The 10,971-nt window shown below is 43.6% G+C and overlaps 2 protein-coding genes across 3 annotated transcripts; one reads left to right on the top strand and one right to left on the bottom strand.

The window, feature by feature from the left end:
• Nucleotides 1-476: 476 nt before the first annotated feature.
• LOC109783696 (protein FAR1-RELATED SEQUENCE 5-like) lies at nt 477-2,066 on the bottom strand. Its single transcript, XM_020342294.1, has 2 exons — nt 1,914-2,066; nt 477-1,052 (listed from the first exon to the last, which is right to left on the bottom strand). The coding sequence occupies exons 1-2, from the start codon at nt 2,064-2,066 to the stop codon at nt 477-479; spliced, it is 729 nt and encodes a 242-aa protein (XP_020197883.1).
• A 2,576-nt stretch (nt 2,067-4,642) lies between these two features.
• LOC109783691 (uncharacterized) lies at nt 4,643-10,293 on the top strand. Of its 2 annotated transcripts, none has more exons than XM_020342290.4 (11): nt 4,643-4,840; nt 5,189-5,322; nt 6,242-6,391; nt 6,487-6,627; nt 7,362-7,693; nt 7,817-7,927; nt 8,015-8,514; nt 8,726-8,894; nt 9,344-9,583; nt 9,663-9,794; nt 9,908-10,293. In XM_020342290.4, exons 2-11 carry the CDS (start codon nt 5,193-5,195, stop codon nt 10,040-10,042), a joined length of 2,040 nt encoding a protein of 679 aa, XP_020197879.1. In that variant the 5' UTR covers nt 4,643-4,840; nt 5,189-5,192; the 3' UTR covers nt 10,043-10,293. The 2 variants fall into 2 exon arrangements, with proteins under 2 accessions (XP_020197879.1, XP_020197878.1); XM_020342289.4 differs by having other exon boundaries at nt 4,667-4,840; nt 6,484-6,627.
• The last annotated feature ends 678 nt before the right edge of the window (nt 10,294-10,971 follow it).

Here is a 10,971-nt window from a genome sequence, read left to right as displayed (position 1 = left end):
TATCTAAAATGAATGATGGCATGGAAATCCTGATTTTCCCCCCACATCTGTTCTTGTGTTGTTTGTTTCCACATGGCAACTGTATGATATTTTCACATGGCAAATGCATAACATTTAAATTGGCAAATGCATTTCATTTAACATGGCAAATGCAGTTCATAAAACATGGCAAATGCAGTTTTGGGTCACATGTCAACTACGTATCATTTTCACATGGCAACTACAGTGCATTAAATATGGCAACTACAGTTCATCAAACATGGCAACTACAGTTCATTAAACATGGTAACTACAGTTCATTAAACATGGCAACTACAATTGATTTCACATGGCAACTACAGATCATGATTACACTGTACTCAATGGCTACTTTTCAATAGTTCAGCAATTCAAAAAAAAAACTGGCAGCTGCATTGCATTCTATATGGCACCTATTACCTTCATGCTTGTGCAAATAAGACGGTAACACAATCGACTTACTTGTTAAAAATCTTGTTGGTATATGTCTTGCTCATCTGCCTCTCCATCGGTAAATATGTTAGCAATTTAGGTTGCTTGAGCGTGGTGTTTGCTTCTTGCTGTAGCTCACATCCCAGTATTTTCTGTTGCAAAGCTGTGTATTGCTTGGCAAACTGCAGCAATGAGTTGCCAAGGCTCATGTACCGCTTCAGAGCAGCATTGAACCCCTCGCTGCGCTGCGTAGTCTGCAGAAATGGGAAGAAGCACTGCATGAAGTAGGCCGACACCCAGTACATTCGCTTCTCCCACAGGCTAGTAAGCGTCTCGTTGTCTTGGACTTGATATGTTTCAATCATAGATGTCCAGCTCCGTTCAAACTCCTCCACCATCAAGCTGTGGTCCACACACAACTCGAATGCCTTGTGCAGCTCTGGACGGTCAGCAAAGAATGGTCCTAGCGTCTCCTCAGCCTTCTTAATAATATGCCACCTGCAGTGTCTGTGCACTGCCAACAGAAAGACCTCCTCTATGCCTGCACGCATGCTAAAATCCTGGTCTGTTATTATGTTCATCGGAGCAAGTCCACCCATGCACTTCAAGAAGGTTTTGAACAGCCAAGTGTACCCATCCGTATCTTTGTTTCGAACGAGCCCGCAACCGAATTGTAATGACTAATTGTGGTTATTTATTCCTATGAATGGAGCACAGGGCATCTTGTACATATTAGTGAGATATGTCGCGTCGAACGAAATGCAATCTCGGAAATGTTTGCAGGCTCTTCTTGCGGCACCATCTACCCAATACATGTTCCTGACACGGTCCTCATCGTCCAATCTTATCCTGTAGAAGAAATCAGGATCTACTTTTGCTTTCTCGTCGAAGTAGGCTATCGTGTCTTCTATGTCAGCCAACCTGCTCTATCTACGGTACTTTGCCTTTAGGTTTGTGACGTCTGCTGGTATGTAGGGCATGCTACTTAGAGTTCCATTTTTGCTGTGGATCATGGACATTATCTGGACCATTCTTGATGGACCGATGTTACAATCATGTAGCAGCTTTATGAATTTCTTCTTGAGGGGGCTGAATCCTCTGTGGGCGCTCAGAAATTTTACCAGGTCAAACTTCTTTATGAGTTCGTGGTTGTGCTCGTCAAAATATTCGGTGACCACCCACCATGCTCCATCTACGTTTACCTTACACCGGATAGGGCATTCCGTCTTAACAATGACACCTCTCTTTCGTTCCGGCACGACAGGCGCAATACCTTTACCATTCTTATTCCTTCGTGCCTTGTAGCACCTCATCTCACCTCTGCTGTACTCGTTAGTTTTTTTAATATTTCTATGGTATTCGGTGTTGACCGCAAACGCATGGAACATTGCATATCTCTGGTAGAATTCCTTGGCATCTTCAAACGAATCAAATCCCTGCCCAACATATGGTGGCTAAGGTACCATGATTTCTGATTGCCCATCTTCTTCATCCCCTTGTGCTTCGTCATCAGTTTCATCACTCACTTCAGTATCGGCGGTTGTTTCATCTGCTTGAGTGTTGCTTGTGCTGATGTGCAAAGGTGTGCTTGTCGGGATTGCTGGAACGATTGCCATTTCCGACACTGATTCTGCATTGTTTGTGGCAGGATTGTTGACTGGCTAGTGGAATGCTTCTTTCGTGTGCTCAGAGGTTCCCGCAGTAGATGTCCCCGCGCCGCTGTTGATCGTAGTTGAAGGTCCTGCAAAAAAACAGGTGCGTGTGTAAGCATGGCTTCAATGGCAGGTTTAACGCAACGGAATATAGCAACTGCATCTAATTTGGCTTGACATCATTCATAGAGCAAGTCATGGCATCTGCATGTGGCCATGCATGGCAACTGCAGTTTTTTAGTCATGGCAGCTACAGTCCAACAAACATGGCATTAATTGTTGCCAAGGCATTGCAACTAGCATCTTTAGCATCAAACTTTGGATTCTAGGTACGAGCTCACTAGGCAAATGGATTCAATCACGAATGTTGCACACAAGCATACATCAATTGACAAATCCTGAAGACAATGGATGACTATTTGCACACGTCCACTTGGTAGCATTTTTGTTCTTTTTCAGCCACCACCGTGACAAATCCACTTTTCCCCCATGCTATTTCCACAAAAGCAAATGCACTACTGTTTTCCTGGTTCACATTTTTTACCTTGTTGTGCCGCATGTGCTGATCGTATCTGGTTTGTCATTCCAATTTGATGTGCTCTATTTGCAATAGCGTTGGCCTGCAACTGTGAAGCTTGCCATGAGACGTTTGCCGATATGGTTCCACCATAACAACCTGTAATCATTTAGTAGTTGGTCAATGCATGGCAACTGTAGTTTGTACAACACGGCACATGTACGGGTCCAACCACGCCACACAGATTTGTTCACACTTTTCACCCACAGTTGTTTAGACATTGCAATCACATTTGATTATACATGGCAACTGCAGTTGTCTAGGCATGGCAACTGCAGCTGTCCAGGCATGGCAACTGCAGCTGTCAAGTCACCATTAAAACCCCATGTCACCTATGTTCCTTCTCCTAATTCACTGTCCACAACTTCACTTCATAGACTCACCTGTGTACGACGTTGATGGCAGGTACATGTTTGCCGCCTGTTGCCACGTGCTGCATGAAGGTCCTACATTTTTCCATATAACTCGTAAGTCTTTGCCATCCTTTGCAAGTTTAATTTCATGGCCACACCAGTATGTTTCTTTTTCGTATGCGTTACCTTGGTTTGCCACATTGGCTACTTGAAATTGGTCGCCCGTACATGTGTCAGCGTTAGCGCCCTGTGCCTGAACTTGCCATGGTATCCCCGTGTGTGTGGTTGGGTCATAAGAACCTGCGAAAAATGACATTGTAGGACATAAGTAGAATGACATCTTCTTCGTCACAAACATGGCAACTGCCCTTTTTTTATCATGCATCGTACCGATGTTTGCGTACTGCTCTAGTAGTGGCACCAACGGCCCTGCCGATATGAGTTGATTGTACTCTGCTGCATCCCAAGGGGGCGTTTCCGGCCTTTGAGAAAACCAAGAATCAGTGCCGTCTTCATAATTCATTTTTCCGCTTTTTCTCCCACTGTGTTTTCAGTCACTGCATGAACAAGAACACATCAATATCCGCAAAATGCATTCTTGCTGTTTGCACATACAAGATAGCACGGCAATCTTATCACATTTCTTGCGTAGACAACCAACACATCATGACAAGTAGGAGATGCACATTCATTCTCTTTTCTAAAATCTTGTTGCCAACTATCATTTTGAACCGATGGCAACAACCAACCTAATATGATGGCAAGTAACAACATAATATTGTGGCAGCTGACGGCAAAGATAGGTGGCAACTAACGTCAGATACAAGTGGCAATTATTTTTCCTCCCTCCCAATGCCAAATTCCTCCTTTCTCCCCCTTTTTTTAGTGATTCTTACGCATCCTTCTGCAGCAACTACTCGCACCAAGCCAACCAAGAAGCTTAGCTCAACTCTAGGATAGAATATAGCAGATCTGGCGTATGTTGGTGGGCAAATGTGAACACACACAAATCTGTGGTGTCTTTGCCATGACAGCGTGGATCTAGTCGCCATCTTCGTCAGCAATCTGCAATTTCAAATTTCTGGACAGAAAGAGGACGAGAAACAGAAGGAGATCGAAGATCCACCTGTTAGCTCGTCGTCTCGGGAGGGCGCGGTTGGGGGCAGGGTAGCGGTGGGGAGGCGCTAGGGATCTGCTCTGGTTGCCATGGCAACTAGAGAAGGAAGGCGATGGAGGTAGGGGATCGAGAGGTAGGAGACGACGGCGACAGGTCGGACTGGGGTTGGAAGGCAGGCCGGGACGAGGGGGCGCGTTAGGTCGTGCGGTCGATCGCCCGGACGTGTGGGCGATTGTGCCACACATCGGACGTGCGGCTGTGGCTGCCTGTGCCCGGATGCCGTCGTGCGGGCGCGGTCGTCTTCGTGCCATACAAGGTGTGCGGCGCAACCCTAGTAGATGCCACACGTGTGGCAGTTATTGACCTTTTCTTTAAGGACGGGACACTGCGTCGAGGGGTTTTTCTGTTCGGAAACGGGTTCTAGTCGGACCGGGTCCAACGCAAACCCCTCCGGTCCGGTCCGGTCGTTTCCGTTTCTAACCCGATACGATAGACGCGACCTGGTTGCCCACGCGGAGTTTCCCTTCTACTGTACCCCCCGCCGCCCTTCCCCTGCTTGTCCGGTTCAGTTTACACTCACGCCGCGGCCGCGCCTCCTCGACTCTTCCCGGGAGAGGGAGGCGAGCGAGAGGGTGAGACAGAGCTCAGTAGCTTCGAAGTCGAACGCCGGCGACATCTAGCTCACATCCAGGTAAAATCATCCGTTCCCCATTGCCCCCGGCCCCTTTTATCGGTGTATTTCCAGCGCTTTTTTTGTTAGGGTTCCTTGATTTAGCTAGCGTGCGATTCCCGGAGCGAAATCACCGCCCGTCCGCTCGCGCTTCGGTCGCCGTCGTGGGGTTCGGCGGGGTTTTGCGCGCTGCGGGTTTCGGGGCACCTGCGTGTACTGCGCCGTTCTACTAACTCAGTACTGACCAGTGCTGATTTGTGCCAGATGCGACTTAGGGTTCTTGAATGGGGAGTGCCATAACTAGGGTTCGATTTTGCTTGACTGCTCGTTGTGTATGCTAACTATGGACCATCTTTCGCGCTTTCCCAGGACAATGCCTCGCAAGGTTGTCTCCGGGCCCGACTACGACGACGACTACGCTGATTATGAGGATTATGAGGATGACTATGATGATTATGATGAGACTGAACATGCCGATGTTAAGCCCCCTGTGAAGGAGAAAGGTACATGGCCGTGTGTGCAAGCCACTAGTCTGTTTGCGCATCAGTTTCACTGCATCAGTTATAAAGTACACCCTCCGTAAAGAAATATAAGAGCATTTAGAACACTAAAGTAGTGATCTAAACTCTCTTATATTTCTTTACAGAGGGAGTAGGAAGTAATTTAGTTGGTTTGTAGATTTGTAGTTGCAATATCATATCTGATCAACTCCGCAATTGCAGCATTTTAAGTTGTTTGGCGGCTACTGTTGTATACATTTGTAATGTTCATGTTACTCATCCGTTTCCGTTATGCTTGCTACCGCATTTATAGTCTCAGTATGACCAACAGAATTCCACATACTCTATATAAAGCTCCCCAACACCATTGTTAAACAAACTGGGATGGCGACTAAGCTTATCATTAATGATTCCCTGCTCTTCCATTGATTTCTGCTGCCTGTTTAGCCCATCTATTAATGTTAAATGCATTTGCACATGTCTGTTTGCACCGCAGATGCACATGTGAAATAATGTATTATTACCTTTGAAGTGTCCATCTTCTTCTGGAAGGCATTGTTGTCTATATGATTTTTTTGACTGAAAGTCAAATAGTTTCGTCCATCCAGTCTAGCAGTCAAAACTTACTCACAAAAATACGCAAATTAAAATGTTGTTAAAACTCGAAACTTAGCAGGTTGTCGGTTGGAATTAGCCATTTTTCCTTGCTGGTTATTTGTTGAATGTTGGGGTGTATCCATCATACAATTTCAATTATTCTAAGCTTCTAATATAGTTCTTATGGCCATACACCTTTGGATGCTTTTGCACCTGAGTGGAATATGTACTTTCTTTAGGCATTACTATGTTAGTCTCTTGATTAGTTTAAGTGCCTGTAGTTTGTCTCCTTGGTCTCATATTATGTTGCCACTCTCTTGTATAGAATCATCGAAGAAGTCCTCAAATACAGTGCCTGTGCTTTGGAAGTGCTCCATGTGCACATTCGATAATCATGAAACTATGGTATACTGTGAGATGTGTGGGGTTTTCCGGGAATCTTTCGTCAAATCTGGCAAGGATGTTTCGATCAAAGGTATTTGAGTCTCACACATGTCTGAACAATTCTGATTATTGGCATATACACAAGGATTGTAATGTAATCTTATATGTTCTTGTTGCAACTAGTAGAATCTGTCAACGGAATATCAAACAATTCCGGGACATCTGCTCTGTCAAACTCTGATTCTACCAAGATGCCAGCGAAGACTTCTACTACAAACTTTGACGGTGATTCTGAGAGAAAGTATGCTAGCACATCTCATGATAAAGGTATTATTGGTAAATATTGAAATTGGTTTCGTGAATTTATGTTTATGTTTAACTAAGAGCCCTGCTCTTTTCTTCCTTCAAGTTTGTCCTTCATCATGAACCCAATAAATATGAAAAGAGGAAAGAAAGGAAAATGCTAATTCGACATCTCACAGTATAACCAATCTGCTTATGTTATGTGTTGAAAACATGGCTTTGATCTATTATTCTCTATATGCACCGATGTTTTAGTATTCTGGTTCGCTTGTGAACTCTTTACTTCCTTTGCAGTTCAGTATAAGCACAGTCCCTTTCAATAAGTTTCTTTGGTAATCTATAAATAAAATTTGGATGCGAAGCACTGTCACAGCATATACATATTAAAAGTGGTTCAATGGTTGGACTTGTTGGAAGTCAATAACTTTGTTGACATCCCTTCTGAATCAAGTTAGTTCTATTGTTAAGGGTGAATTGATGAACTAAGGTTGCAGTGCTGTACATACTACTCCCTCCGTTCCTAAATATTTGTCTTTTTAGAGATTTCAAATGGACTACCACATACGGATGTATATAGACATATTTTAGAGTGTATATTCACTCATTTTGCTCCGTATGTAGTCACTTGTTGAAATCTCTAGAAAGACAAATATTTAGGAACGGAGGGAGTATTACCTATTCGTGAACTCTGTCCTTTCTTTGCTGTTAGCGTTGTTTTTTGCATTCCTTAGTTATTAATTATTTGTGTGTCTCAACAGTCAATTCCACACAGTTGGCGTCTGTTGGTAGCTCATCAAGCACTGGAAAAAAGAAACAACCCGTAATCTTTGACAATAATGTGCCAATCGAGAGGACAACTCAATTGAATGCTGATCATTTTCAGCTAAAAGAGGACCAGGGTAGTAGTAGGGCTAGCAGTTCTGCTCAGAATAAGGGTTCCATGGAGACACTTTCTTCTGACATAAGCCAGCTAAGTATCGAAAGGAATAATGTCAATGTTGCACAGCCTTTACCTGAAGAGTATAAGCCTGAGGGGTGGATGCTAGCTGATCAGGAGTCCGGGGTGCTGAGCCAACTAAACCTTGCAATAGTATGTTACTACTCATCTTTTGCTGTGACTTTTAAATATGGAATCTACTCTTTTCACATTTCCTCTTCTAAAAGAGATTTTGCTTTGTCTAAAGATGTACTTGTCTCTAAACAATTTCGTTAGGTGGGTCATGTTGATTCTGGCAAGTCAACACTCTCTGGGAGATTGCTACACCTATTAGGGAAGATATCGAAAAGAGATATGCACAAAAATGAGAAGGAGGCTAAGGAAAAAGTAAGTTGCTACTGCCTTTGTGTCAGTCCCCCAATTTATTTTGGCGCACAAATCTGACTGTTTGTGTGCTGCCATTTGTTTATCCAGGGAAAGGGGTCATTTGCTTATGCATGGGCCATGGATGAGAGTACTGAAGAAAGAGCAAGAGGTATCACAATGACAGTGGCTGTCGCCTATTTGGAGACCAAGAAATACCGTGTAGTTTTGCTTGACTCTCCTGGCCACAAAGATTTCGTGCCAAATTTGATATCTGGTGCAACACAGGCTGATGCAGCTATTCTTGTGGTTGATGCATCAACTGGTTCTTTTGAATCTGGTATGGATGGGGAAGGAGGGAAAAGTGTTGGGCAGACAAAGGAGCATGCTCAGCTTATTAGAAGCTTTGGTGTTGAGCAACTTATTGTTGCAGTCAACAAGATGGATGCTATTGGGTACTCAAAAGATAGGTTGGAGTTCATCAAGGTACGACTTGGTAGTTTTCTGCGGTCATGCAACTTCCGGGATTCAGCTGTTACCTGGATTCCTCTTAGTGCTGTAGAGAACCAGAATTTGATTAAATCTCCTTCAGATGCTCGTTTTACCTCCTGGTAAGCTCTGTTTCAAGTGGACTTTGTTTCTTTTTGATTTACCACTTTAGGGTGAATTTCTCCAGTGCAGCGGATGTTGTAGCCTCTCTCTAGTTAAATGTTTGGTTTTATGTGCCAACTTTGAGAGTGTTGATCTGTGGACATATATAATCTTGGCAATTTTTTGCTGTTTTTCTCACAATTTGAATCTTGAATGGATATATCCTTTCAGGTATCAAGGGTCGTGTCTCTTGGATGCTATAGATTCCTTGCAGCTTCCTTCTCGGGATGTTTCAAAGCCCCTCATTCTTCCTATATGTGATGTTATCAAATCTCAGTCGACAGGACAACTGGCAGCTTTTGGAAAATTAGAAACTGGCGCTATTCGAAATGGTTCAAAGGTAGATTCCTGACAAACTTTTCTCTTCAGAAGCTACCATTATTCCTGTATTGCATTGAGACCGGTTGCTATAATGAGAGTAGATTAATTCAATTCTATTTAGGTCATGATATTGCTAGTGACATTCCAATCTTTCAGCAATAGCATGATGCGAGAATTTGTCATGGCAAAATTATGTCCCATTCTTCTTTGCCTTGTAACTTAGTTGAATGATTTAGTGCTACAATGATCTTGACAATATTTCCAGACAATAGGTTTATGACTGAACTGAAACTAGAGCAGGATGCCTATGTTTCCAATACAGAAATCCTTACCAGAACAGAGCAGTAGGGCCAACTATTGATCTTATTTTCCCTTGATAAATAGTTTGGATTGGATAAACGATTCTTTTCGGAGACATGCACGTGCAATTATATTTCTCCTGACTGCTTGGATCTTTTCCTTGTGCAGGTATTGGTTTTACCTTGTGAGGAAGTGGCGACAGTGAAAACCATTGAACGAGACTCTAGTTCATGCAGCATAGCGAGAGCTGGTGACAATGTAGCAGTTATTTTACAGGGAATTGATGGTAGTCGAATAATACCTGGCGGGATTCTTTGTCACCCTGGTTTCCCTGTGCCTGTAGCCAACTACTTGGAGCTTAAGATTCGAGTGTTGGACATCGCCATCCCAATTCTCATTGGTTATCAGGTAAAGACATGTCATATAACCAAAGCCATGTTTGATTAGCTTCTTCTCCAGTGTAATCTTATCAATTTTATTGACCTAGGTGGAGTTTCACATACATCATGTGAAGGAAGCTGCAAGAGTAACGAAAATTGTGGCGTTGCTTGACAAGACAGGCAAGCCAAGTAAAACAGCACCGCGGTTTCTTAAATCAAAGCAGAATGCTGTTGTGCAGGTAATCGACGAGTACTAGTCCTTGTGGACAGCTAGCTTTTGTGAAGTTATATACCTTGTGAATGTTGTGAAAACTGTTTGCATTCTTGTAACATTATTATTGCTTTTTGTCAGGTTACGCTAGATCAAGCGGTCTGTGTCGAGGAATTCTCGAAATGCCGAGCTCTTGGAAGGGCATTCTTAAGGTCGTCTGGAAGCACGATCGCTGTCGGTATAGTGACTAAGATAATGAGGCAGGATCAGCACTAGAAGACCCCTGTCGTCCAAAACCTGGAACAAGTTGCTGCCTTGCAAGATCAGTACCTAGCAATTGACTCGCTACCAATTGGTACTGTAATACCGGCGCTGGCAAGTTTTGTTCTCTGTTTGCTTGTCGCCATTGCTGTTGTGTATTAGTGCTGAGTTATGCCTTGTAAAAATGTTCACACCTGTGAATGACTTGTATACCTTGAATGCTGAGTTAGTTTTAATTAAGCTGGGGAATGCAGTAACTTTCTTTCTTTTTGGGCAGAAAGCAGCCTGTTACATTTCTGAATGGGTAATGTGACAATTAACCTGTGCTGTTAGAAGAAAGGGTGAATCAATCATATATATGCCCTCGTTCACCTCTCTAGCTAAACTCCTACCTAAATTTTCACAAACCTCCACACATACCCTCGTTCACCTTTAGCTAAATTTTCACAAACCTCTAAGGTAAAATCAAACTTTCATCTTTGCCAGCGTGGGATTATTAAACCAACATGGACCAGGAGTCCAGAGATTGAGATTTGTCGAGGGATCTCGGTGGCGTCTTGTCATGTTCGATCTAGGATTCCTTTCTCAGATTTGAGTACAAGGGGAAAACCAGAGGAGGAAAGCTTGGGGAAGAAGATACAGAGAGGGGTACAGAGAGATAGGAAGGAAACGTGAGCTAGTTCTATTACTCGCTGACTCTCTCTCATGCCAGGTCGAGTTTATATAATCACTCGTACAACACCTAATTCACTAACAACTACTTGGCCCAAGGCCCACTTGACCCACCCAGCCCACTCAACCCAACATCGAAACCCTTCTCTGTCGCCTGTATCGATCATCTTCAGAACATTAGCTTCAGGTTCAGTAGGCGGCAGTACACCTGTACTGACAGGTCCAGGCTCTCCAGAACCAGCTGGTCTCCACGCAGGTGCATTAGAAAAAGA

The sequence above is a fragment of the Aegilops tauschii genome, chromosome 2 (assembly GCF_002575655.3).
Source record: "Aegilops tauschii subsp. strangulata cultivar AL8/78 chromosome 2, Aet v6.0, whole genome shotgun sequence".
NCBI classification, from domain to species: Eukaryota; Viridiplantae; Streptophyta; class Magnoliopsida; order Poales; family Poaceae; genus Aegilops; species Aegilops tauschii.
The sequence above is the reverse complement of the archived record's forward strand: the minus strand, read 5'-3'. Positions and strand labels throughout refer to the sequence as shown.

Bases quoted from the DNA above. Each gene is read 5' to 3' on its own strand.
- LOC109783691 (XM_020342289.4), top strand. From the start codon at position 5,193: ATGCCTCGCAAGGTTGTCTCCGGGCCCGACTACGACGACGACTACGCT. The intron at 6,628-7,361 runs GTATTATTGGTA...GTGTCTCAACAG, and splicing joins TAGCACATCTCATGATAAAG to TCAATTCCACACAGTTGGCG. The intron at 7,694-7,816 runs GTATGTTACTAC...CAATTTCGTTAG, and splicing joins GCCAACTAAACCTTGCAATA to GTGGGTCATGTTGATTCTGG.
- LOC109783696 (XM_020342294.1), bottom strand. From the start codon at position 2,066: ATGGCAATCGTTCCAGCAATCCCGACAAGCACACCTTTGCACATCAGC. The intron at 1,053-1,913 runs GTACCTTAGCCA...ACCTTCTTGAAG, and splicing joins ATGGGCAATCAGAAATCATG to TGCATGGGTGGACTTGCTCC.